This window comes from Lissotriton vulgaris, chromosome 7 (assembly GCF_964263255.1).
Source record: "Lissotriton vulgaris chromosome 7, aLisVul1.2, whole genome shotgun sequence".
NCBI lineage: Eukaryota > Metazoa > Chordata > Amphibia > Caudata > Salamandridae > Lissotriton > Lissotriton vulgaris.
The window spans coordinates 1,391,932,519-1,391,959,752 of record NC_141695.1 but is presented as its reverse complement, the minus strand read 5'-3'; the positions used below and the strand labels follow the sequence as shown (position 1 = coordinate 1,391,959,752).

The 27,234-nt window shown below is 45.8% G+C and overlaps 1 protein-coding gene across 1 annotated transcript in view; it reads right to left on the bottom strand.

The window, feature by feature from the left end:
- Positions 1 to 7,058: 7,058 nt before the first annotated feature.
- LOC147705696 (adapter molecule crk-like) overlaps positions 7,059 to 27,234 on the bottom strand; it is a 46,613-nt gene continuing 26,437 nt past the window's right edge. Inside the window, exon 4 of the mRNA XM_086932124.1 lies at positions 7,059 to 10,117. Coding sequence (XP_086788250.1) covers positions 9,983 to 10,117 — 135 coding nt within the window. The 3' untranslated portion in view covers positions 7,059 to 9,982. The remainder of the gene's footprint in view (positions 10,118 to 27,234) is intronic.

The window sequence follows — 27,234 nt, the reverse complement described above, 5'->3', positions numbered from 1 at the left end:
CGTCGTCCAGGTTGTCGCCGGCGAGGTCCGCGTCGACGAGGTCTTCGACGTCGACCTCTTAACCCCTCCCCTGCTGATGACGGAACCGCACCGTCAGCTACGGTTGGGCTGTGCTGATAACGGAGCGGTTCCGTCATGGCCCGGCCGCCGCGCCTGCACAGCTCAACCGCGGCTGGTGACGGAGCGGAATAGCCGCCGCAGCGAAAGGGTTAATAGCCATCGCCGACGACAAAGTCTTACCTGCCATCGACGATGGGGTCGTAGTCGTCGACGATGATAATGACAACGATGCCGTCGATGTAGAGACGGTCGTCGTCGACGTAGAAACATAAGAAACTGCAAATACAGCTTTCTTCGACAATGAAGATGCCGTCGACTATGTCGAAACCGGCTTCTTGAAGGTGTGATCTTCCTTCACAGAAGTTGTTTTAGCCAGAACCTGGTGTCTTCTTTTGAGAATGAGCCGTAGGGCTAGGGGCAGCCACCATTGGTCTCTTCAGAGATAATTTTGAAGAGACTGAAGAGCCCTCACTCTCCTCAGAGGAATCAAGGTGGTCCCTGTCCTTTAGCCTCTGGAGCCAAATTAAGAGGAGTCCTTCACGGTCCTTGACGGTTTTAGTAGAAAAAGGTACAACATACCTTGCAGTCCTTAGCCGAATGGTCTGGGTACAGGCAATATAGGCAGTCCTTATGCTGGTCATCAATATGTAGCCTTTTCTTTCCACAAGAACCACAGGATCTAAAAAGACCCTTTTTGATGTTTCAGTCATAATCAAGTAGTCACTGAAGAGAAAATATCCAAAAACACTGGAAACCAGTTGTGAGAAAAAAACCTGAGGAGACTCCCTTAGCACAACGTGCGGTAGAACATCTGAGGGACTGAGGCTCCTTCCAGGAGGGTTCTAGAGGGAGGTGACAGCTGATTGGCTCTTTTCTAGAGTTTGGTCCTTTTTTCAAAAGGACACAGATATGTTACTAATGTGAGGCCTATAGGCCTATTCCTCTATAGGTCTATAGGACATTACTTTATTTACGTACCGGGGACTCCCATACCGACGACGGGGAATGATTCAGGCATGTGAATCTATGAAAGACACCCATAATACTGGCTAATGTTCAGGTTTCACAACGGAGATGGTGGCAGTCTGGGTGGAATTATCCTTTAAGGCCTTCCATGAAGGCTTTGATAGCAGGTACTCAAAACAATGACAAATGTCTGTTTTGTAAATAGGCAGCAAGGGCAGCCAGATGTAATCTAATTGTTGAGGATGGAAGATTGCATTTTTGTAGATGGAGTAAATAGCAAATGTTTTATATTGAAACATCTAATGGGTCAATGTTGTCGTTTTTGCAGTAAATAAAATCTTTTCCATTTGGCTGCATAGCAAGCTGTAGTAGTGGGGCGTCTGGGTTCCTTAATATTCATACAGTCCGGTGGTAGGTTCAGGTAACCAAACTAAGACTTCAGGAGCCAGATCGCTAGTTTCAGTTGTGCTGGATCTGGGTGCCTTATTTCTTCATGGTTTCGCGTCAGCAGCTTTGGGGAGAGCCGTCATTTTTTGATGAGGGACTAGTGATAGTTCGGGTAGTGTTGTGAACCATGGTTGCCGTGCCCATGTGTGAGCAACTAGGATAATTTTGAGAGACTACTTGAGCTTGTGTACTACTAGTGGAATGAGTGGGAGTGGCGGAAAAGCGTACGCAAATCTGCCTGACCAGCTTATTCATATCGCATTGCCCTTGGAGCGGGTGTGTGAACCTGGCGGCGAAGGTTAGGCATTTTGTGTTTGCGTGTGTGACAAACAGATCTATGTCTGGTTGGCCCCACATTTGGAAGAAAGGTTGAAGAACTTGTGGATGAAGTTCCCATCGTGTATATGTTGAGTCGGCAGACTTTACAGATTCGCTATCTGATTGCTTATTCCTTAGACGAGAGAGCTGCAGAGAATGTGTTCCTCCTTTCTTTTGTAGGTAATACATTGCTGTCATATTGTCCGTCCGGACTAAGACAGTCTTGTTGAGAAGATGTACTTGGAATGACTAAGGCTAGAAATATTGCTAGTAGTTCTAGGTAATTGATGTGGAGCAGTTTTTGTTGGGTGGTCCACCTGCCCTGAATTGTATGGTTTAGGAGATGGGCTCCCCAGCCGGTGAGTGATGAGTTTGTTAGTACTATCTGTGGAACCGGCTCTAGGAACGGCTACCCTTTGGAGAGGTTTTGTGTGTTCCACCACAGCAGAGAGCGATGTGTGCGGCTATCGAACAACACCAGATCTGTAAGTTGACCGTGAGCCTGGTTCCAATGATGTGCCAAACATTCTTGTAAAGGACGCATATTAAGTTTTGCATGAGGTACGATGAAAATGCAAGAGGCCATCATTCCTATGAGCAGCATAAACACTTGTGCTGGGAGAGAGTGTTGGGGTTGAAATTTGCTGATGAGGGTTTGCTTGTTAGCTATCCTGGCTGGATTGGGATATGCTAGAGATTTGCAAGTGTCTATTGTGGCTCCTAGATACTGATGTATGTGGGAGGGTTGAAGGTGTGACTTGGTGTATTTTAGTGTGAACCCCAAGTTGTGTAACAGTTGAATTGTTTGATAAGTGTGGTAAACACACTGGTTGTATGAATTGGCTTTTATCAGCCAATCGTCTAGGTATGGAAATACATGAATTTACTGTCTTCTCAAATGTCCTGCTACTACTGCAAGGCACTTTGTGAACACCCTGGGTGCTATGAACACCCCAAATGGAAGGACCTTGAACTGAAAGTGCTGGCCATCCACTGTGAACCAGAGGTATTTTCTGTGAGCAGGGTTTATGGGAATGTGGAAGTAGGCGTCCTTGAGATCTAGTGTGGCAAGGAAGTCGTCTTGTTGAAGCAGTGGAAGAACCTACTGAAGAGTGATCATGTGAAAATGATCTGATTGTATGTACAAATTGAGAGATCTGAGGTCCAGTATTGGCCTTAGGGTCTCATCTTTTTTTGAGATTAGGAAATATAGGGAGTAAACCCCTGTTCCCTTATGTTGTATGGGAACTGGTGTTCTATTGCATGTTTTGGAAGCAGTAAAAGAACCTCTTGTTTGAGGAGTGTTAGATGTTCCTCAGACACTGAGCGCTGTTTGGGTGGTATGTTGGATGGAGTAGCAGTAAGTTCCGGGCAATAACCATATTGGATAATTTGGTCTTACTCACCTGTCTGTAGTGATGGAATTCCAGATAGGTAGGAACTGTGATAGTCTGCCCCCGACCCGAGTGGAATGATCTGGAGGGAAGTCACTGCTTATTACTATGGGAGGTGCAAGTGTTATTACCTTGGCCTCTTCCCTTGTTGTTTCCCCTATAACCACCTCTAAAATATCCCTGTTGGGGGACGTTTGTGGGGTGTTTGTTAACCCTGGGTGGAAAACTACACTACGCTCGCGAAGTGTGTGTAGATTGCGCAACTACGCGCTATGTGAATTGCACGTAGCACAGTGCAAAAACACACAGCGGGCATTTTTTGCTTGCTCGCGGTCCTCAACGTCCAGTTGGTGAACCCGAGCGAGCAACATCAACATCCCGGCGAGACTTTTTCCTTGTTCGGCAACATCAAATTGCCGATCGCGAGCATTAAAAATAACCCTCCCGGCGAGATTCTTAACGCGGAGAGGTCCAGTTTCTCATTGAGAGTGGTCGCATATGCTCGGGACCGCTCGCGACGAGAAACTACCAGTCCGCGTTGAGAGACCTGCCCCTCAAGTACAAATTCACTAGAGCGGCAGAAAACAACCACTTGCACTGTGCATGATGCTGTTCACAATGATTACACAGTGTAGACAAGAACCCGGCACTGTGCAATCATTGCAAACAGCATTTCCCTACGCACTACGCAGTTCACGTAGCGTGCGAAGTGCACTTCCCGTAGTGCGACTACCCGTATGAAGCAGTGTCTGTATTGATGTTTTTGTATGCTACCCTACAGAAGGAGCGTCGAAACGAACCACGTGGGGATGGAGACTGCAATGCTCCCATGGATTTAGCAGTCTCTGTGTCCATTTTCATTTTCTCAAAAGTGGTGTCTAAAGCCGATCCAAAAAGCTGTTGCTGTTTGAACGGCTGATTGAGGATAGTTGTTTGTACCTCCTGCTTGAAGCCAGAGATGTGTAACCAGGCATGACGTCTGAGTAACACACTAGTTTTAATGGCCCTAGAGGCGGAGCCGGCTGCATCAAGGGCACGTTTGATTGATGCATTAGTTATTAACTTCCCCACCTGAATTAAATAATTAGCCTTGGTCTTATATTTATCAGGTAAATGTTGCAATAGGGTTTATAGTTGTTCATAGGGACGTCTGTCATACCTAGCAAGTAATGCTTGTGTGTTGGCTATTCGCCAGTCATTAGCAGCTTGGGCAGCTATTAGTTTGCCAGAAGCATCTAATAATTTGGACTCCTTGTCCGGAGGTGGCGAGTCACCGGAGGTTTGAGAGTTGGCACGTTTTCTAGCGTTAGTTACCACTAGGGAATCTAAAGGGAGCTGACCTTTGATGTAGGCAAGATCACTGGTAGCTGGCTTATATTTTTTGTCAATCCTGGGATTTAGGATTCTAGTCCTAACAGGGCCTTTGAATAGGTCAGGGGCATGTTTAATTACACCTTTTAACATTGACAGTGGTTACACAGTCTATAGTGACTGTTCAAAGGTGTCTTGTAGAAAATCCTCCTCAGCAGGTTCTAAATGCATTGGGACACCATGGTACTGAGCCGCCCTATTTACCAGCTGGTTAAAACCGATATTGTCGGCTTTGTTTGATATGCATGGGGGATATGGCTTTGTTGGATATGCATGAGGATTAGGGAGGTCTGAAGGATCTACTGGGTCATCATAATCGTCCCAATCATCCTGTGGTACATCTGTATCATTAGCGGGTCATCAAAAGGGTTAGTGTTGTGTCCCCCATCCCCTAAATCATAACCACCGGTTGGTAGTGGTGAGTTTTGTGGAAGTATAGGAGAGTGCGGAGGAGAGACAGGCTAAGAAGGAAGAACAGGAGAAGAGGGTTGCAAAGGTGAAGTAGCACAGTCCTTTACAGGCACTGCAGAAATGCCTGGAGTGTCCAATTTCCTTTTGTTGTGTGGAACAGTAGACATGTCCTGTTTTAGGGTCTATATGGAGTATTTTTTGCATTGGATCGATGGATCCGGTCAGAGAAGTTCTTACTCTTCTGTAGGTACTTTCGGTGCATATTTTTTCGGGTCCGTTGGAGTTTTGGATTTCTGCTCCAGAGCCTTGGAGGGTGTTTTCGGGTCCTTTGGCTTCGATGTGGAGGCGGAAATCTTTCTCGGTTCCGAATGTTTGGGTTTCGGATACAATGCTTTTTCCTTCGGCGCAGGGGTGGTCGGTGCTGAGCTCTCTTTGGGAGTAGGTTGTGCTTCGGTGCCGAAGGCGCCTGTGGGACAGTGATATGCGGTTTTCTCGGTCCCAAGCTACCGAAAGGCTTCCCTTTTGTCTTCCGAGCAAAGCCCGAGGGCAGGGTTTTGAAGCTTGTTTTTGGTCGCGACTGGGGCCAACAGACGAAGTTTTGACCAGGGCCTTCTTTTTTGGAGGTGGGCTTGGAGGTGGGCTTGGGGCAGGGGCAGTTGTACTCCCTCGTTCACCTGGAGTGATGGGATGGTCTGAGTCGGAGTTGTCTGCTTCGGACACGATTTTCAGATCTTCAGAGTCCTCTTCCGGAACATCGGGCCTTCATCGAAGATGTCCACCAGTGCCGGAGCTGCTCGCTGCGTCATGATGTGTCAGGCCTAGCGATCACGGATGGTCTTTTTAGATCTAAAGGAGGCGCAGGCCTTGCAGTTCTCTTCATGCTCAGGCTAGAGACACAGGTTACAGACCTTGTGTTGGTCACTGTGTGGGAATTTTGCTCCACACTGGGGAAATTTTTTAAATGGCGTCCTTTCCATGAGCTGTAGGCCCGAAAGGCGTCGCTAGGCCTGTTCGAAGACCGAAATCGAGTATTTGAGGAGCGCTTGAAGATCATGAGATCGAAAACAATACCATTGAGTCTAAGATGGTTTTGCGTGTCGAAAAGGTTTGGAGAATATGATGCTGAACTGGAGTCCAGAAGTTACGTCCAGATCCGATGGTCGAATAAAAAAATCTGAAGATGGAGTCGATGCCCATCCGCACTTTCGTCCAAGGGAGGAGTCACATATCTCTTGACCACAAAAGACTTCTTCCGAGACAACAAGGTGCAAGCATCCAAGCCCAACACCAGATAGCGATCTATGCAAAGTGTATTACCTGCAGCTCATATGCTTTGAACACAAAGTATTACGGCAATTGAATTACACTTTTTACGCTGCATAAGAATTGCTGAACTTAACTCTTACACCAATTGGCCAGGTGTATGGATATACATTAATGGCTTTGGTACCATATGAACTAGAATTCAGCAAAATTACAACAGAACTAATGACCATTTGTAAGTGGTCAAAAAAGCCAAGATAGCACAGAACACTAAGTAGTGTCCTTAGTTCTAGCTCTAACCAGCAGGTGAAAGGTTTGAACTATGGTAGGGATAAGTCAGTCTTTAATCTTTCTCTGGTTGATAATAAGCACCAGTGAGATCGTCTAAAAAAATCAATTCAGTTAATTGCATACTTTCTAGAAATGGCTTTTTCATTACAATACTAATCTATAACACCCTCTGAGGCTGGAAACAGAAGTAAACCATTGCTTGAAGACAAGTCTGTTTAATATTGCAAATATTTAACAGTGGAACATGCGTCCAGCAGACGTGGAACCTGGAAGAATTCAGCAATGAATCTTAAAGCCACTATGAACATTAGAGAGGTCAGCAAAATAAGCACTTCAATTATTGACTGCCAGAGGACCTTAGTTCAACTACTCAAAAATCAGGCAGTTTGCATTGCGTTTTGTGGTATTTGTATAGTGGGAACCTAGCCAAAGGTTAAAGGAACAGTCAGTGGTCTTCAAAGAGGCGAGTCTTCAGCTCCCCCCCCCACCCCCGATATGATGTGCTTCCTCATGAGAAACAAAAAATTCACCACTTAATAGTTTTGTGATTCATTTAATACGAAAAGGAATACACTGAGTGTTAGTTGATGGAAAGGATGCAATCCTGTCAAGTTTCAAACCTTTCACTTGCTTCCAAGGTTGGCTGTGAAACAAGCCTTCGCACAAACAGAAAAATAATTTCCTTCACAGATTAATATTTTCCAGGAGATTTATTGTTCATTTTGTAACACGTGTTCCAACCCTCCCACCCCATTTATCTCTTCCCCACTTCATGTTCATTTTGTTCATGGTCCATCTGAAGATGCACCCTACCCCACCCTCCCACCTGCTTCACCCCCAAAGGGCAGCAAAATACACTTCATATGTGAAACTGTGGAAAAAGTGCTATATTAAATTACAACCCCCAATCCCACCCTCAAAAACACACTCACTTCAGAGTATGCCTCCCTCCCCATAAACTCCAGAACCGGTTGTCAGATTAAATGAACACCCAGTCTTCGCATTCTGTATTTCACTCAGCCAGCCAGCTGTCCTAATGTTGAAGCACATTCACATTGAAGACCTTATGAGGGCTCTTTAAAACAGAGGCCAGGGGTTTACAGTCCCTTGAAAAACCTTTTATGAGCCACAGGGGTAGCCCCTATGAAAGAAGATTCCTCATGCAAAACTACGTTTAAGAAGAGGGTGTCTACCTCAATAAACAAAGGCTCCATATTATAAGACTAGAAGATGTCAAAAGGCACCCCAAATGTCTGTCGGGAACCCCAGCGAGCGGTGATAAGTTGTTATAGAAAATTTGGCTGAGTATCTTGAAGTGTAAATAGACACAAAATCTCGGGTGACAATCGCAATGAGATGAGCAGAAGCAGCAGTAATAGTAGTCTTAGACCCTTTTCAAGAATGACACCTAAGGGGCAACTTCATAAGAGATCGCAATCGTCCTTTCACTTTCTGGTTTTTTAACCCAATGACTCACTAAATTCTCTAAATGCCAGGCTTTCTTTGGCTCCTTCAGGTATATATACTATTTCTTAGGGGCTTATACAATAGACTCAGTGGCAAGGATCCCTGAATTTACGCCCAATTAGTTGCTCTTGGGGTGCGTTTAGTTTGAGTATGAAAATGCAAGAAAGGTGCTGAAAAATAGCCTCTCAAAGTATAAAATGAACCTGTTGCCCTATAGATGTGTACAGGTGCAGCACCAGAGTGCCACAAGAAGTAGCTACCTGGGAAAGAACTGCACACAGCAACCCAAGTGAGACGTAAGGCTAGAAAATTCACTATGGAGTGAACATTTCAACACTGATTTAGAATATTTATGAGGAGGCTGCCAAAAATTGGCACACCTGCAACGAGGCGGCACAGAGTTAAAGGACTCTTAGCAACAGCAGCGAGTCTACAAGAAGACAATGTTTGAGGCTCGGGAGGCTGGAGAAATGGGAACTGAAGAACAAAGGCTGTATATGGGAATAGTGAGGGAGCAATGGAGTAAAGCCAATACACAATATGCAGTTAACTACTCCAAGAAGTTATCAGCTAGCGTCCACTCAACCAATAAGTGATTAATTGCCACCTCTCTCAAAAACACAATATCCCGGATCAGAGGTGGGGACGCAGACAAGACAGTGTGATAAAATGACTAATTGTCCATTACTTTGAAATTTGAATCAAGGCATCTTTGCAGCAAAAGCCATGACAAGAAGAGGATTTATGTTCACTTTCAAAAGTAGGTATGGCAAAATGAAATGAAGAGGGGTCAAAAGACCTTTAGTGAGCCCTGGGTCAACGCCAGAGGAGGTGGAGTCAAAGACGTAAAATGCTAAAAACCCTCATTTCCATCCCATTCTACTTCACCTTTAAAAGAAAACGAACTTCAAACGACAACAGGCATACACTGAGGGGATGGGGTAGAGTTTAAAGTCGTTTTAATTATTTCATGATTTTGCAAGGAGCCAGAAGATCAGAAAGAACTGGACAGCTACCCAAGGAAATAGGCATGGAGACATCAGTAAACTTATTACATGGCCGTTACAAGAGCACTGGAAATGGGTGGCGACAATAAGCAGCCATGGTTAAACACTGAATTATGAACAATGGGGCCACATTTCTTTCTCACCCCACTAATGAAGACTCAGTGTTCTAAACAAGCATACGTTCTTATCCCCAAGACAGTCAAAGACAGGAATACACATAGGGTGCAAAGGCAAGTTCTTAGTGTTACATTGAACAGCATAGAGGCCATTGTTAGAGACACAGCGAACATCAGTCAACAGTTACGCAAAGAACCAACAAATGCCAACTGCTCCTCCCCATTATAAAATATGTCAGACGTCCCTCTCCTGCCAACATTGGAAAAACTTCATCTCAACCGGAGATCAGATGCAGGTCACCATCTCTTTTTGAACGGCATCCATTGAAATTCCACACTTCACAACACTGAGGCTATTCAATCTCACCTTCCACCAGTTTAGAAATAGAGAAACTGCCTCTCCAATGCTCTTGTGAAATGCCCTGGAGGACCGAATGCCCATGGCACTCTCACCCGCAGAGCAAGCAAATGGTCTTGCTACAGCCCTGTGTCAGTGTCTGAGTTCTCCCATCAGTAGTGTCACGTCACATTCAATCCTCTAGCCTAAGTGGTATGGAGCTCCAGGAGTTGTCAACCAACGAGTAGTAGAATAAAGGTTTTCAAAACAAGGGCATCATTACTGTGCCACCTAAGTCAGGTTCAAAATGCTAGTGTGACCTATCGTCTGAAGCAAGGCCTGTAGTGCTTGAGGGCTAAAAATGGACGATGGTGGCTGAGGCATGTTGTGGAGAAGAGTAAATGCATAAGTCTCCTCATTGAGCTGCACTGCAGATGTTATGGGTATTTTCCTACCATGAACTCTACCAACTGGGGTCTAATGAAGATGTGTCCAAGGTTGTTTTGCCCCCAAATTGATGGGCACAGGCCGTCCTCAGCTGTTTTCATCTGGATTCTGGGTGTCAACAATCTTGACGTGGGTAAAGGGAAAGTGGCCAGTACGGCCATTGCTCTCACCCTCCCACTGCCCGTTGATATTCATCTTGGTGACACGGATGAGATCCCCGACCTGAGGAAGAAACAGAGAAGCTGTTAGAAAATGCAGAAGATTCTTCTTGTACATGTAAGATGGAGAATAGCCTTTAAAAAACATGGTCACTGGAGCTAACAAACCAAAAGTAGGCTTTAAGTGTAGCAGGGTGCCTCCCAAAGGATCAAATGTTAGGTCAGAAGAGATCAAATCGAACAGCTGTGATTACGAGGCACTTTGAAGAGTGATATTAGAAACATGCCCTCTATATACCAGTACTAAACAACTGTGCTGTGAATATATTCCTCAGGGGGAACTTTCTTATTCCACATAGTACTATCATATACAAGTATACTGTGCAGTTATAGAGAAGTTCTCATAAGTACCATCTGTGTATAATTTATTTCTAAAGGGGTCAACATCTCAGGGCTTTGGTCAGACATTTTCTCCAGAGGAAAGAAAAGGTCTGAAGCTGTGAACGAGCTCCACCTGTGTCCTTATTAAATAAGAACTGTATGAGAGGTAGACCATAGGAAGGTATTAATCAGTAACAAAGAGCTCAGGTGTGGCAAGAGTGACCAAAAAGAATTTAAGGAGCCCAACCTCTCACACTCATTTGTAGTACGAAAGGAAGAACCTCAGGGAGTAGGAAAGCTTTAGCACTAAATGGTCAGTAAGTTCTTACAGGAGGAGAATTCCTTCTGGAAGATAACGTTCCTTGGTACCAATACGTCCTTTGTTACTTAACAGAACTGTAGAGGAATAACTTTTGTTACCGTCTCCTTAATCCTACATCTTCCACAGAAACTGTCCTTCCCTTTAAATTCCAGCCCAGGGCATCCAACATATGTACAGCAGGAACAGATCCATGTCAGATTTTCAGGATAACCACACATACCAATTCGAATTGGATATCTTACAAACACATTTTGTATAAAAAACGGATACACTGACATGGACCCGGATCAGCATTGTGCAAGCCTGTCCTAAACACACTGCGGCACATTGTAAATATTAATTTATTAACTCAGCTCCTAGTGAGCAACTAACAATATATTGTTTTCAGAGTGTGTCTAATTGTTTTGTGCCAACTGACCACCCAAATGAAAAAACTGGGGTAAATTAAACAAAATCTACTTTCAAATTGGCTACTACGCAGTTCGCATCTACAATTTGGTTTCACGGTAAGTGAACCACTTATGGTGTACAACGGGGATAAACAATATGTAATACCTAGAGGTAATGGCTGAAGCATACAACATCTCAATGCTCCAGAGAACAAGCATTTGCAATGCAATAGGTCTCGCATTAGGAAAGTTTGAGCTATTGGTATTGTACATGACAATTTTTTTTTATTGGTTTTTGAAAATAGCGAAATTAATAGCTTTGTCATTTACAATGCCAATAGTTATAACTTTCACAAATGTGTCAACTATAGCATTTGTAATGCAATATGTGTTGTATTTACGTGACTTACATGTATTGATATTACAAATAACAATGGCGTATAATTTTTTTTCAATAATTAATACTTAAATAAAAGTTATTGTAATTTATAATGGCAATAGCTTAAAGTTTTGTAAATAACTTTTGTGAAGATTATGTTCAGTGTATTTTATTGTGACGAAAATCCAAGAACAGAAGTGAAATATTAACATCTTTTTGTTACATTTGTAATAAAGCTTGAAACATTGAGAGAACATATTTGAACCAGGTGTTGTTGAACGGTTGCACAGACTGATGTTGTGATGGCGAACGAGTGATGCGGTGGCGTTCAGTGATGCTGTGGTAGCGCATAGTGATGTTGTGGTGCCCCTGAGTGATGCTGTGGTGGTGCTGAGTGATGCTGTATGCTATGCTATGTTTTTTTATGCTATGTTTTGCTATCCTACGCTTTGAATTGTTATGCTATGCTATGTTTTGTTGTGTTTTATTATGCTAAGCTTTGTTTTGCTATGCTAGGTTTTGTTATGCTATGCTATGCTATGCTATGTTGTGTTTGGTATGCTATGTTTTGCTATGCTATTATAGGTTTTGCTATGATATTATATGTTTTGTTTTGCTATGTTTTTTTTTATTAACGCTTGACAAAAATAAGCAAGAACACAAAATATCAAATAACGAGAGATCGTGGTATATCTAACAAACAGAACATTTTGTAATGGCATTAAACACATAAGATTTGCTGGGTAAAAAAGAAAAAGAGACAAAGAGAAGATGGTTACAAAGCATATGACAAAGAATAGCTACCGGAAAGAAAGGCAGAGCAGATACATCAATCTAATAATTAACAGAACAAGAGTAGACATCTACTATTTACATATTTTGCCACTCCTCCACTGTGGACCAGATCTTATGACCCAACTCACGCCTCCTTCTACCCCGCCTCAAATAGACTGATGACTCTAAATTATATAAGGCAAGGATCCGGGATCTCCAATTAAAGAACGTGGGAGCTTCAGGACTAAGCCATTCAGATGTGATGCATAGACGTATTAAGGACATTGCTATGTACAAAATGCAGAGAAGTGCATCGACCTCCCCTGCAAGGCTGTGCTTTCACACCCCAGTATTACCATTTCTGACGAGAGGCTCACGGGGATATTAAGTGTGGAGTTTAGAATGTCCTCTACTTCCGATAAAAAGGTCGCTAGCTTTGGACACAGAAAAAACATATGAATATCATTTACAGCAAAGAGCCCATACCCGGAGCAGTGATGACCCTCACTGGCCCCCCATTTCGAGATTTTAGCAGGCGTGTAATAAAGAGCTAAAAGTGCCATATGGCTTTGGGTGCGTAAGCTCCCCGAAACTAAGGCATAACTTGCTAATTCCAACGAAAGGCTTATATCTACCTCAGTCTTCCCCAACTTAGCCTCCCATTTGGCATTTTGTAATGCCAAATCTGGGAGGTTAGAAACCAGATGTTGATAAACAAATCCTATTCTAGACCTCCGCAGAATAAGTTTGATCAGCGGAAGCTTATCAAACAGAGTGGGTGCCTGAGGTTGTATTTGATCTATGAAACTTCTAACCTGCAGATATTTAAAAAAAATCATGAGTATGTAGATGAAACTTGTACTTTAAGGAAGTAAAGGGAGCCATTTGTCCCCCCACGCCCAGGTCACCAATAGTTCCAAACCCTGACGACACCCACCTGAAAGTAATCCGGTCTTGAAAAATAGCAGGTAACAGTCAGGCCGCAGTAATGGGGGTATAGGAATTAATATTGGGGATAGACCATTTATGACGGACCTTGCGCCAGATTGTAAACATAGCCGCAATAACCTTAAACTTTGACTTTTTATAATAACTTGCCTCCAGAATCCGAGTGAGTACCCCCTTAGCAGCCTCCCCCAGAACCAGTTCATAAATAGTAGGGCAGGGGTCCCGGCCTCAAGTAGTCCTATCGCCTAGCAATGGGACGCCTAGAAGTTGGAGAATTGTAGACCAATAGTAGAGTAAAAGATTCGGAACCGCCCAGCCCCCCCCCCGATCTCTAGAGAGGCACATCCACTTAGCAGTCTTGCACGGACGACGATACCCCCACAAGAATCTAGAGCACACCCTTTCAGCTTTTGCTAAGCTTTGCTGTGAGAATTCCAGGGGAACGGTCCTGAATAAGTACAAAAACCTAGGAAGAACAAGCATTTTTTAAATATTGCAGCGACCGTACAAAGAAAAGTGCAAATTATCCAACCGCCCCTAATTTAGAGTCAACTTGACCGATAACTGGGAGAAGGTTCAAACCTGGGATATTAGCAACCTGAGCAGTAATTGTAACCCCCAAGTATGAAGCTACCTGCACCACTAGGACTTGAGAGATAGACATGACAGGGGTCTGGATAACCGGAGTCTTAGAGACATTAAGTTTGTAGCCAGAGACTTGGCCAAATTGAACAGCTAAGATCTTTAAAGCTGCAAATGCAGAATCAACATCCATAGTTAAAACTAAGATGTCGTCCGCATAGGCCAACGCCCTGTACTCAATAGCATTGACCCTAACCGGCAGAATTTCCAAATTGCCTTCAATCTTCCTAAGGAAAGGGTCAATGTAGAGTGTAAAGAGCAGGGGCGAGCAGGGACAGGTCTGCCTGGTCCCCCTACTGATGTTAAAGGGTGTTGACTCAAAACCGGAAATACGCAGGGTTGCCGCTGGAGAAATGTAGGGAGACTGGACAGCCTGTATGAATTTTGGGCTAAAGCCTTTCCAGTGGAGAACGACCATAAGAACCCCCAGGCGACCCTGTGAAACGCCTTCTCGGCGTCCAACAGAATCGCACCGAGGGGAGATTCAGTAACCTGAGCCCAATCCAAAAGTTCGATAACCCGACGGACATGATCCGCCGTGTCCCTGCCGGGAATAAAACCGTGCTGGCGTAAAGACACCAATGGGGTAATTACACAGGCCAATCTTGTAGCTAAAATTTTAGAATATAATTTATTGTTAAGTGTTTATGAGAGAGATAGGGCGGAAAGAGGAGGGGTCCAGCTCTGGCTTATCCTCCTTCCGAAAAAGGACAATCGTGGTTTGACGTCATGATTCAGGTATCTCCCCCCCCCCCCCCCCAACTGCGCAGCCCTCAGCACGGACAAAAAATCCTGACTGATCCGACAGAAATGCCCTATAAAATTCCAGTGGAATGGCGTCCGGGCCCGCAGCCTTAACCATTCGGCAGTGATTTAATTGCTGTCTCGACCTCCTCCCATTCTATTGGGGCAGACAGGTGTTCATTCTGCTGGGCTGTAATTTGAAGGGTATGAATGTCCTGAAAAAAGTCCCTGGCCTCAATCTCAATCCCAGAGTTCAAATTCTCCTCAGTATAAAGTATGCTATAAAACTCCAGAAAGACACCCATAACCACCCTTTCCTGTATAGCGTGCACTCGACCCTGGTTATCTTGAATTTTATTAATGCGGCTAGCCAAGCTCTTCTGCTGTATTCGTTTAGCTAAGATTTTACCTGTCTTTTCCCCAAATTCGTAAACCATCGTCTGATACTGCAAGAATTTAGCAGCCAAATCCTGCCCGAAGAATTCTAAAAGTTTGGACTTAATTATAGCAACAGATTGCAGACTTGGACTTGTAACACAGCCCTCCTTGATTAAACTTGATAGATAGACCTCTGCAACCCAGAGTTCCTCAATACGGGCAATGATTTGCTCTTGCATGGTTCTATGTTATTATTATTATGTTTCTTATATAGCGCCTGAATCGACCCCCGAAGGGGTATCTCCACGCTTGCTTGGGAACCCGTCCTGGCTTTTCCCTGTGAGATAGCCCCTACAGGGCATCCCCAAGGTGAAAGCCAGGCATCCCGCCGCGGGGGCCCGTTGTGGAGATTAAGCAAGCTTAATGCCCAGAGTTGCAGAGTGTGAACCCATGATTAGGTCAGGCACCGAAGCGAGAATTATCGAGTCCATGGACATTTGAGCTCAAGACCCTGCCGCGTCGGGAATTGAACCCTGGTCCCGGGTCTGACCTCTGCTTCAGGGTCTGCCTGCTCTAACCAGTGAGCCACACTTCTCCAAAGAAGAGAAGCTCCTGAAAAGACGAGAAGCTCCTGGTCTCCCCCGTACTGCTGCCTTGAGTGTATCCCAAACCATCCCGCTAGAGGCAGAGCACCTATTAATGTTAAAAAATTCCGTTAACCAAGTCTTCATATGCCCTTGGTACGCCTGTTCCAGTATTAATTTTCGCCTTAACATTAAAGGGACATTCTACAACCAGAGGGATATGATCTGAAAGGATTCTTGGGGGGATTGAGATAAAAGCATCCTGTGAGATCGAGTCAGTCATAAAAAAAATAGTCCAGACGGACCATTTTGTTATGTGGAGCAGAATAATATGTAAAACCATCTTGATCATCATGGTGATACCAGAGGTCTTTCAAGAAATGCTCCTGTATCAGTGCTTGAAGGGCCCTGAAAACCCTGGGTTTTTTACCCACATATTTTTGTCCACCAACCAGATTAAAAACACCAAGTAAATTAATATTCATATCTCCACAACAACAAATGGGGTGTGGCCATAATGCTAATTCTAAATTCAAACAGTTAAAAACTTCCGGGCCATCAAAATTTGAGCCATATACTGTGCAGACCATTATAGGTCTGTGATGGACTAGAAATTCAGCTATTGCCCATCTGCCCATATTATCTGGACTTCTTTTGCTACAGCAACCGACCCCCTGTTTTAATAAATTAGCCACCCCTCTGATCATAGATGTCCGACGTGAGCATGCAATAAGGTCATACCCTGGAATTCTCAAATAATCCAGTTTATCCCAGGGGACATGTGTCTCTTGAATACAAAGATCACAATTTGCAAAGCCTGGATAATTCTTGAAAACAATGCCCTTTTTTCCCATCATTTAAACCGCTTATGTTCCAAGTGCATAAACGCAATTTACCCTGCCCCATTTATATCCTGTATGAAGCCCATTGCCATTACCAAAGCCCAAAATGTTCCGATACATTCTTCTGAAAATCCACAGAGTCTAGTAATACAGAGACAACAATACCTGCAACAACTATACCTCAAAACAAGCATTAGAAATGCAATAGGTCTCGCAGCATTAGAGTTAGTGCTTTTAGAATTGTTTATGGGTTTTTTTGTAAATCTTTAGCATGAGGTTGAGGGTGAGGGGTTGAGGGTGAGTGAGGGTGAGTGAGGGGTTGAGGGTGAGGGTGAGTGAGGGTGAGTGAGGGTGAGGCTGAGGGGTTGAGGGTGAGTGAGGGGTTGAGGGTGAGTGTGAGTGAGGGTGAGTGAGGGGTTGAGGGTGAGGGGTTGAGGGTGAGTGAGGGTGAGGGGTTGAGGGTGGGTGAGGGGTTGGGGGTGAGTGAGGGTGAGGGGTTGAGGGTGAGTGAGGGTGAGGGGTTGAGGGTGAGTGAGGGTGAGGGGTTGAGGGTGGGTGAGGGGTTGAGGGTGAGTGAGGGTGAGGGGTTGAGGGTGGGTGAGGGGTTGAGGGTGAGTGAGGGTGAGGGGTTGAGGGTGAGTGAGGGTGAGGGTGAGTGAGGGTGAGGGTGAGGGTGAGTGAGGGTGAGTGAGGGTGAGGGTGAGGGTGAGGGTGAGTGAGTGAGGGTGAGGGTGAGGGTGAGTGAGGGTGAGTGAGGGTGAGGGTGAGTGAGGGTGAGGGGTTGAGGGTGAGTGAGGGTGAGGGTGAGTGAGGGTGAGGGTGAGTGAGGGTGAGTGAGTGAGGGTGAGGGTGAGTGAGTGAGGGTGAGGGTGAGTGAGGGTGGGTGAGTGTGAGTGAGGGTGAGTGGGGGTGAGTGTGGGTGAGGGATTGAGGGTGAGGGGTTGAGGGTGAGTGAGGGTGAGTGAGGGTGAGGGGTTGAGGGTGAGTGAGGGTGAGGGAGGGTGAGGGGTTGAGGGTGAGGGGTTGAGGGTGAGGGGTTGAGGGTGAGGGGTTGAGGGTGAGTGGGGGTGAGTGAGGGTGAGGGGTTGAGGGTGAGTGAGGGTGAAGGTGAGTGAGGGTGAGGGTGAGTGAGGGTGAGTGAGGGTGAGTGAGGGTGAGTGAGGGTGAGTGAGGGTGAGTGAGGGTGAGTGAGGGTGAGTGAGGGTGAGTGAGAGTGAGGGTGAGTGAGAGTGAGGGTGAGTGAGAGTGAGGGTGAGTGAGAGTGAGGGTGAGTGAGAGTGAGGGTGAGTGAGAGTGAGGGTGAGTGAGAGTGAGGGTGAGTGAGAGTGAGGGTGAGTGAGAGTGAGGGTGAGGGTGAGTGAGGGTGAGTGAGAGGGAGGGTGAGTGAGGGTGAGTGAGAGTGAGTGAGAGTGAGTGCATTTCTAATGCTTGTTTTAAACTTATTTTCCTGCACCTCCCGAAACAGGTTTTATTAAAATTGTATAGGTCTTTCTAATTAATTCTCAATGGGGTGGCTTTAAAATATCAATGGCATTTTATCACTCTCCTTCAATTTCCCTGTCTTAAACAGGGTTGGTGTTCAATTATTTAGGGATGAGATGTCCCTCAGTCGAATTATTGATCTCTATGTTTGTATCTGTGGCCAAACCTTTTTAAGCAAAGCCTGGATATTCAGCTTTATAGTTCTCAATGGCCCTTTCGAAATACGATTGCCCCAAGTCTTTATCTACAACTCAGATTTGATTGTGCCTACTGCGATGGAGCTGCAGTCTATGCAGAGACAACTATAAGAGTGGACTGGAAAAGGCAACTCCAACTAGCTTCGTTGCAATGGGCAAGTCTATGAGGCATCAGTTTGAGAACCCATACGAGAGACAGATGCCCCTTGGTCGTAAACATAACTGAACATAAACTGAATGAATCTGACACACAGAATATGATACACATTACATATAAGTGCGAAACTAGTTATGAAACAGACTGCACGGTTCCCAGTTTCACCACAAACTGTAAAACTAATTCAGTGGAATCTGAAACTGCCCTACCAACTTTGATACTAAAAGGCAACAAAACGTAGAAGAATTGATTTATGCATGCACTGGATTATAGAACATTTAGAACCTGGCATCAACATGCAACAGAATGACTGGTTTGAAATAGAAGCAGCATTTGTAAATATAATCTGAATAGCTTTTGCAATGCAATTGACTGTAAAGTGTTGCGCTATAATATCTTGGGAGAAAAGGGTTCAGAGGGACAGGCAAAACTGGTGTCTGGGTAGGTTACTAAGCCAAGCAAGCCTGCAGATCTTTTGAAACCAATCTCTTTCAATATGGGGGTTATTGTCTCTTTTGGGGCTAGATTTCATAGGTATTTGGTACAGTTAGGTAGTATGTAACAACTATACACGATTGTTGTGAGGAGAATAGGGTCCAGAGTTGAAGCATACATACACGAATAAGAATTTACAGCAACTGGATAGGGCAACCATTTTTATTTTTAAATGGAGAAAGCAAAAGCATCTCTGCAAACATCTACATGGGGGGGGGGCAGCATTAAAAACATGTGAAATTATAACACCTCACAGAATGGTAGTGGTTCAGTGATAAGGAACGCCTGATCTATGTTCAAAGGGTGTCCATTCTGTGAATTGCAGGGTAATCAAAATGCGTAAAGGCGTTCACACCTCGAGGTAGGCTGATTATTAGCAATTCTAAACAGGAATGCAAGGTTCAAAGCATGTATCCAAAGCTTTTGCTCGAAAAATGCTTAAAGGTTTCGGAGCTCATGGGATGTACAACAAAAGGGCAATTGACCAGTGAGGTTCAGAACCGCCAGGGCAGACACCCAATCCATCCTCTGCTTTCACAGCTTATTTTTATTTCACTGTATCCAAAATACTAACTACTAGAAGAAACATAAACAAATGCAACAGTCGGTAAGTAGTACAGCAGACACAAACACAACGGTCACATCAGGTGAACAATAAAGTTTATTCCACTTTGGAAACACAAAAGTATTCATACTATTTACAGCTAAATCGTTAGCTGATAAACGTAGAAGTGAGAGAAAGAGAGAGTGTGTGTGTGTGTATATGTGAGTGTGTGACTGTCTTGTCTGGGACGTACTGACTGGCGGAGAAGGCTACCACTGAAATGTCACTATGCAAATCTATTGCTGGATGTATCTGCACCCTGGGAGAAGTTACTTAGCTATAATTTCCCTCTTGAGTTTAGGGAAACGTGTATGCCCCCATGTCAGGCAAAATGTCAGGTGCTTAGATAACTTCTCGGTAACGCAGTCCAACGGTTGATTTAAAATATATAAGAGAAAGTAGAATCTACCAAACTGAGCGGACATAAAAAACATACAAAATCATAAAATGAATTTACATCGTGCATATATTTAAAGAACTGCACAAGGATAGAAAATAATGGACAACTACTATCTGAAAAGCACAAACTTGAGGTTGGAGCCAGCCAGCCAGCCACCCAATCATTTGTCCCACGATCCGAATGCCTGGTCCGCTGATGGAAGGCACTCTTAAGGTGTCCCCACTTCACTGCTCATCAAACACTAACACAACGACTGAAATCAAAGGCAACGAGGGAAGGCAAAATAACGACGCACACAGAATAGATAGATGGACATGCGACACTGTGTTACGCGGAAGGAAGTTAGACGGAAGGAAGAGAGGGGAGGAGAAATGCGACACGGCGGGAGGGGGCGGAGCGGGTAAACAAAGACGGACGTGCACGCGCACGCGCTTTTAACGTCAATGCGCATGCGCATAAGCTCAATGCGCATGCGCATTGACCTTAAAAGTCACGGGCACTGCAAGGAATCGCCACGATTCCTTGCAGTGTAGATAAAGAGTGGATAAGTCGCAATACTCTCGCTTGCTCGATGCGCATGCGCATCGACAGGCGAGACCTAAAAAGTCAAGCATTTTTTATTTTCTTGCCCCACCCCGAGCCCCTACCAACCTCTCACTCCCACCCCCCTGACTCACCCTTCCCACTTACAAAAGGTCCCCCCCCCCACCCCAACTCTTAGGCAAAAGGACTGAAGTCCTTGTGATGGAAGAGCTGGTTCGATCCTCTCCCCCCTGGTAACTCCCCCCCCCCCCCAGCATTTAGTTACTACCCGGGAGTCCGGCCAAAAGGAGCAACAACAAAAAAAAGAGAAGAGGGGAAAAAATAAATAGCCAGATACTCCCACAATTGGCCCAGACCCCCACTTTTAAAGCCCTAACTTTCCCCAAAGGAAAAAAAAAAAAAAAAAAAGAGCCCAAGTGACGTCTTAAATGCTAAATTGAGTTCAGAAACTCCTTAGCCTGAATTTCAGAAACAAAAAATCTTGTCTGGCCCTGGTGAACAATTTTCAATTTGGCCGGGAAAAGATGGAAGGCCTGAGCGCCCTTAGACTGGAAAGGTGCTATCAGCTGGCGGAGCTGCCCCCTGAGCTCGACAGTAGCTGGACAAAAATCGGGTCGGACAAGATTTGCAGCCCTTCCCAGCCCTCTTCCTATCCGGTCTAGCTAAATCGAAGATTTTCTCCCTTGCCAAATAGTTGTTCAGACAAATCAATATCGCTTGAGGCTTTTCATCGGACTGGGAGGATCTCTGCTTGAAAGGGAAATGATGTGCACGTTGGACCTCAAGTCGCCAGTCCCAATCCTTAACCTCCGGGAATGCCTCTGAACAGTTCCACTATAAATTGCTGATCATCTGAGCCTTCAATCCCTTCAGGGACTCCTAGGACCCTGAGATTATTTCTCCTGGCCCTATTTTCAAGGTCTGTAAGTTTCCAAAGCAGGTCGTCTCTTTGCATTTTAATAAGATCTGCGATGCCCCTTTGAGTGACAACGTCATCTTCCAGAGTGGATATCCTTTCTTCAGCATCCTCTATTCTTGATGCAATATAGGAGCACGTTTTTGCCACTCGCGGATAGAATTTTGCAGCCTCCGGCATGCTCCCTGGGTTTAGCGCTCTCTTGTCTGGTTTCTTCTCGATGGGCCAAGATAGTCTGATAGATTACCGAGAGTGTCACCTCCCCAGGGAGTAATTGAGAAGGATTGGCCCCACTCCCCCCTCTGAATCAATAGGGTTGCAGACCACGGCAGATTGTGCAGAAAACGAATAATCCCACGCTAGCGAACCCGTGTCAAGACTTGACGATGGGCCCCCCCCTGCTCTTTGGCCGCCTTCTGGATTGTATAGACTGTGCGAGAGCCCTGAGATGCAGCTTCTAGTGTTAATGCCTTGGTGGTACGCCAATCGCCCACTTTGCCATCTACATCAGTCCAATCCTTATCGAGGCCAACATCTTCCTTATCAGAAGAGCCTGACTGTTCAGACAGAGAATAAAATTTATCGCCAGCTTCATTGGGTGCCATAGAATGTACTGAGGCTTTAGGATCGGGATGAGCAAGTTTACTGTTGCTATTATTCATAGTGCTCAAAGTCTTCACACCCGGATTCTCGATAACAGCTACAGACTCAGACAAAGTAGTATCAGACAAAGCAGTATCAGCAACCGGTGTCAGTGCAGCGGCCACCTAACAAGTTTTCTCAGATTTTGCAGCCGTGGGAGGACCCATTGACGACTTAAATGAAGGTGCCGGCTGGATGCTCTTTTTAGTCCCTTGAAGCGGAGTCTTAGACTTTCCAGCCTGGGCTTTGAACATCGCGGGGAGGGTCTGCTTAGATTTGACTGCAGCGGGTTGCCGGCGTCAGCTGACCGTGAGAGACCTCACCAGCGGGAGCCAATATGCTCCCTGATATGTACATTGACCCCCCACCAACTGTTCTTGCTGATAAGACGCGGCTCGTCGCGGCCGCTGTATTCTTTCTCTGCCCCTTCGGAGGCATAGTGCTCCAACACGCCCGAGACAAATAATCCCACAGAAGATGGCTGAAAAATCAGGCTGAGGATACGGGCCAGAGGCAGTGGATCCTTCGAGTAAGCTGCCTCTGTGAAGTCTGTAATCCCCACGGCATCAGCGTCACTGAGTTCAGGAGGGAGATAAACAGATTACTGCTTACACCTCGCTCATACTTTTGTTAATCCACGACCTTTGGGAAAAGGATAGCCACAAGCTGAAGGGTAGACCAGGAGAGAGCGTCCACCCAGCTCACACAGCCAAAGGGTCGGCCGCCATCTTGCCCGTTGTGTTTTGTTATGCTATGTTTCGTTATGTTATGCTATGTTTTATTATGCTATGCTATGTTATACTATGTTTTATTATGCTATGTTGTGTTTTGTTATGCTACGCTAGGTTTTGTAGTGTTTTGTTATGCTACGCTAGGTTTTGTTGTATTTTGTTATGCTACGCTATGTTTTGAGGGGGTGTGAGGGTGAGGGGGTGTGAGTGAGGGTGTGAGGGAGTGTGGGTGTGAGTGAGGGTGTGAGGGGGTGTGGGTGTGAGTGAGGGTGTGAGGGGGTGTGGGTGTGAGGGGGTGTGGGTGTGAGGGGGTGCGGGTGTGAGGGGGTGAGGGGGTTAGTGGGGGGGTTAGGGGGTCAGCGAGGGGGTGTGAGGTAGAGGGGTGATAGGGGGTGAGTGAGGGGGTGAGGGGGGTGAGGTGGGTGAGGTGGGTGAGGGTGGGTGAGGTGGGTGAGGGAGGGTGAGGTGGGTGGGGGGGTGTGAGTGTGGGGCGTGTGAGGGGGAGGGCGTGATGGGGTGTGTGAGGGTGATGGGGTGTGTGAGGGTGATGGGGTGTGTGAGGGTGATGGGGTGTGTGAGGGTGATGGGGTGTGTGAGGGTGATGGGGTGTGTGAGGGTGATGGGGTGTGTGAGGGTGATGGGGTGTGTGAGGGTGAAGTCGGATGCCGAGGCTCAGACAAATGGTGGTGTGCGAGCGGCTTCCGTTGAAGTCTGATGCCGAGGCCGATGGTGTTTGATGTGCACACGCCTGCCTCACATGAACTGTACGCAATCCGCAGGCTAGGTGGACTTTTCGGACTGCTTACTATAATCTTGCCTATTCAATCCCCAACGGGATAGAATAGTAGAGACCTAAAAATGAAGTGCATTTGGTAAAGGTTTACCATCTGTTACCATTTGATTAATATCCTTTAGGTAAAGCAAAGGTGCAGCAGGATACCTATAGATTCAGCAGGAATAATGTGGTAAAATGGATAACAAACCACTTGAAGGTAAAAGTCGGATAAAGCTTCCCCAGCTGGCTTATCTTTGAGCACATAAAGCTTGTAAATACAGAGTTCAGTGCTAGTACCCAGAAGCTTCAAAAGAGGGAAATATCTTTGTTGGAATGGAGTTCACATAAATCAAAATAAATTCACACATCTGGCTAGCCTCAGTATGTGTCATATGGTCTCAAGCATCCAGCTCAGGAGTGCTCAAGGAGACCACAGATCTCCCACAAGTAGATAACTGCCTATCAGACCATCAGCAAATGGAAATACAGACTGCTGTTGCTCAGCATAGTGGCCCAGCTGACGAATCAACCAACCAGCATAGATTGGAAAACACACTCAAAGATCACATGAATATGGCAAGTCCCAATAGTGAAGCTTTAAACTAAGAAGCTCTCCAAGACTGTGATTACCCTTAAAGCCACACAACAGTGATGACCCTTAAAGTTTAAGAGAAGACACATTGACAAGTGGGTGAGGGGAAAAATGGAAGGCTAGCTGATCGACAGGCTAATTACTGACCTGCATAACAGTGCAACCAGTAATTTGAGTGCTATCTTTCTTAAGCCCACCAGGAAAAAAAAAAATCATGTGAACACCTAAAATTAAAATCTATATAGAATTATGCACCCCACTTAATATGGGCACCATAAACTGTAGGCAGCCAGCGCTGCCACAGGCGTGTCAAGATCTACAGAAATCCTTTTAGGAATATCTTTGATTCAACAACTAAGGGCTACTCCAGTGAGAAAAAGGCACATGACATCTTGGTTGGACATCCCAAATAGGCTGATCCTCTGTTTGAAGATACTCTCTGCTCTGGCTAGAGCTACAAACATTTTCACGCCCGAGATCCGAAAGTGCAGTTTGTGCATTTGAGAAGTTAGCCTGGCATATGATGTCCACTATTCTAGTGGGCACCTTACACCAGTCTAAACGACCCTTATTGATGGTGGTTGTAAAGTCAACCTTATAGACAAGCTATCCTAGTGGTAGCATGGACCAGCAGTCTTAGGCTAAGACTTCAGAGAGCATGTGAAGCAAGCTGTTTTACCAATTATAATCCCTTGAATACCAAATGAAAGGACACCACAAGGTATACATCAAATATATATGTATTTATTTCTAACAACCCCTCTGAACTCTTTATGAGGTCAGAGATCGAAGTACATCACAATTTACTCAATTAGCATACGATATGTTGCACAAATATAGTTTTGCCCTAGGGGCCTCGCAAACCATATACTAAGTAAGGGGTATAGGAACCACTTCAGAAATAGTGAATAGGCCTAGGGCACCGCTGGGACTACACTACACAACCAAGTGTTAGGAAGTAGGAGACCCACGGGAGAGGCGTGCAGTGTCTAAACACTGTTGGGAGTTACCATGGACTTATAATGGAGAACGAAAAAGTTACTGTTTAAGGGCACTTCCGGATGGACTACGACAAAACCCCTGTAAACTAGGACACTTGGAGAGGCAATACCCACGGGAGCACCGGGGTACTCTAGTTACCTCACCCAGGGAAGCCGGGTGCATAGGTGTCGGGTTTTGTTGATCCTTTCTATGGAGATCTGCAAAAGAAGCGCTGACCTGAGAGGACTTGGTTCACCAACCTTTGGAATTTGGCAGGTGCATTCTTCAGACCAAAGGGCATTACCACAAATTGATAATGACCTCCTGGGGTTGAAAATGCTGTTTTGGATTTTGCATCATCTGCTAGTCTGATCTGCCAGTAGGCAGCTGTCAGGTCAAATGTACTCAAAAACTTGGCAGAAGCCAATCTGTCAATCTGCTCATCTACTCTTGGTATTGGGTGGGTATCTGTCCTAGTGACAGTATTGAGGCCTCTGTAATCCACGCAAAACCTCATCTCTCTCTTACCATCTTGGGTGTGAGGTTTAGGCACTAGGACTACAGGACTGGCCCAAGGGCTCTCTGAGGGCTCAATGACTCCCAACATCTTTTGGACCCCTGTCCTGTAGAACTTGTCTGCAGTCCTTCTGCTGCTGCTCAGTGAGGCTGCCTGCCAAGGCTACACTAACTGAACCATCATCAGGGTTCAGAGAAAGCAGGTCTGGGAGAGGGTCAGTCTCTTCCTCTTGTCCCTCATCTGTAGCCATGAGCAAGCCCATGTCTGCCCTGTCAACATATGGTTTTAATCTGTTGACATGAAGCACCCTGTGGGGGCTCATGGGAGTTCCAAGATCAACCAGATAGGTTACCTCTACCTTCTGTTCAGCAATAGAGTGGGGTCCAGACCATTTGTCTTGGAGTGCTGCTGGGGCCACTGTCTCCAACACCCACACCTTCTGCCCTGGCTGGTAAACAGTCAGCACAGCCTTTTGGTCATGCCAGGCTTTTTGGAGTTCCTGGCTAGCCTCAAGGTTTTTGGATGCCTTTTTCATATACTCGCCCATCCTGGAGCGGAGACCAAGTACATAATCCACAATGTCTTGTTTTGGAGCTTTGAGAGGTAACTCCTATCCTTCCTTCACCAGACAAAGGGGTCATCTTACAGGGTGCCCAAACAGAAGCTCAAAAGGGCTGTTGCCAACCCCCTTCTGTGGGACCTCTTTGTAAGCAAACAAAAAGGCAGGGCAGGAGGATGTCCCATCTTCGCCTAAGCTTTCCAGGTAAACCCTTAATCATGCCCTTTAAGGTCTTGTTGAATCTTTTAACTAGACCATTGCACTGTGGGTGGTAGGGTGCGGTGAACTCGTCGTTCACTCCACACTCTTTCCACATAGCAGTCAAATATCCAGACAAAGTTTGCACCTCTGTCTGTGACAACCTCCTTTGGAAAACCCACTCTTGACAAAACTCCCAGGAGGGCTCTTGACACAACAGGTGCTGTTGTGGTCCTTAGGGGAATAGCTTCTGGGTATCTGGTGGCATGATCCACTACCACCAGAATAAACGTGTTTGCAGATGTGGTTTGGGGATCCATTGGTCCAACAATGTTAATCCCAACTCTTTCAAAGGGAACCCCCACCACAGGTAGTGGTATTAGGGGGGCCTTTGTGGTGTCACCTGATTTGCCACTGGCTTGGCAGGTGGCACAGGAGCGACAAAACTCCTTGGTATCTTCTGACATGTGAGGCCAGTGAAAGTGAGGGACAAGCCTGTCCCAAGTCTTGTTCTGGCCAAGATGTCCTGCTAGGGGAATATCATTGGCTAAGGTGAGAAGGTGAGAAGGAAGCCCCAGAATGCCAAAGGTATCACCATCCTCCTGGAAGCACCAGGCTTGGGGTCTCTAGCCTCTGAATACAGGAGCCCTTCATCCCAATACACTCTATGGGTACCGGTAGCATTCCCAGCAGCAGCTTGCTGTCTGAGGGGTTCAAGAGAAGGGCAGTCTAAGTGCGCCTGCCTCAGATCTGCCCTTGAAGGTCCCCCTGTCCCAAGAAACTCAACCTGATCAGGCTCAAACTCTTCTGGGACAGTTCCTTCTTGGGTCTCACAATCAGCTTCCTTGGAAGGCTGATCCTCATCCTGAGGCAAGGGGGAAGGCACCTATGGTACACTATACAGGGGGCTCACAAAGGTGACCCAATACCCTATCAGGTATGTACCTAAAGTACATGGTATCAATTTAGAGAGAGAACCGCTGGGCTGTGGGTCTGATTAGCAGGCCCA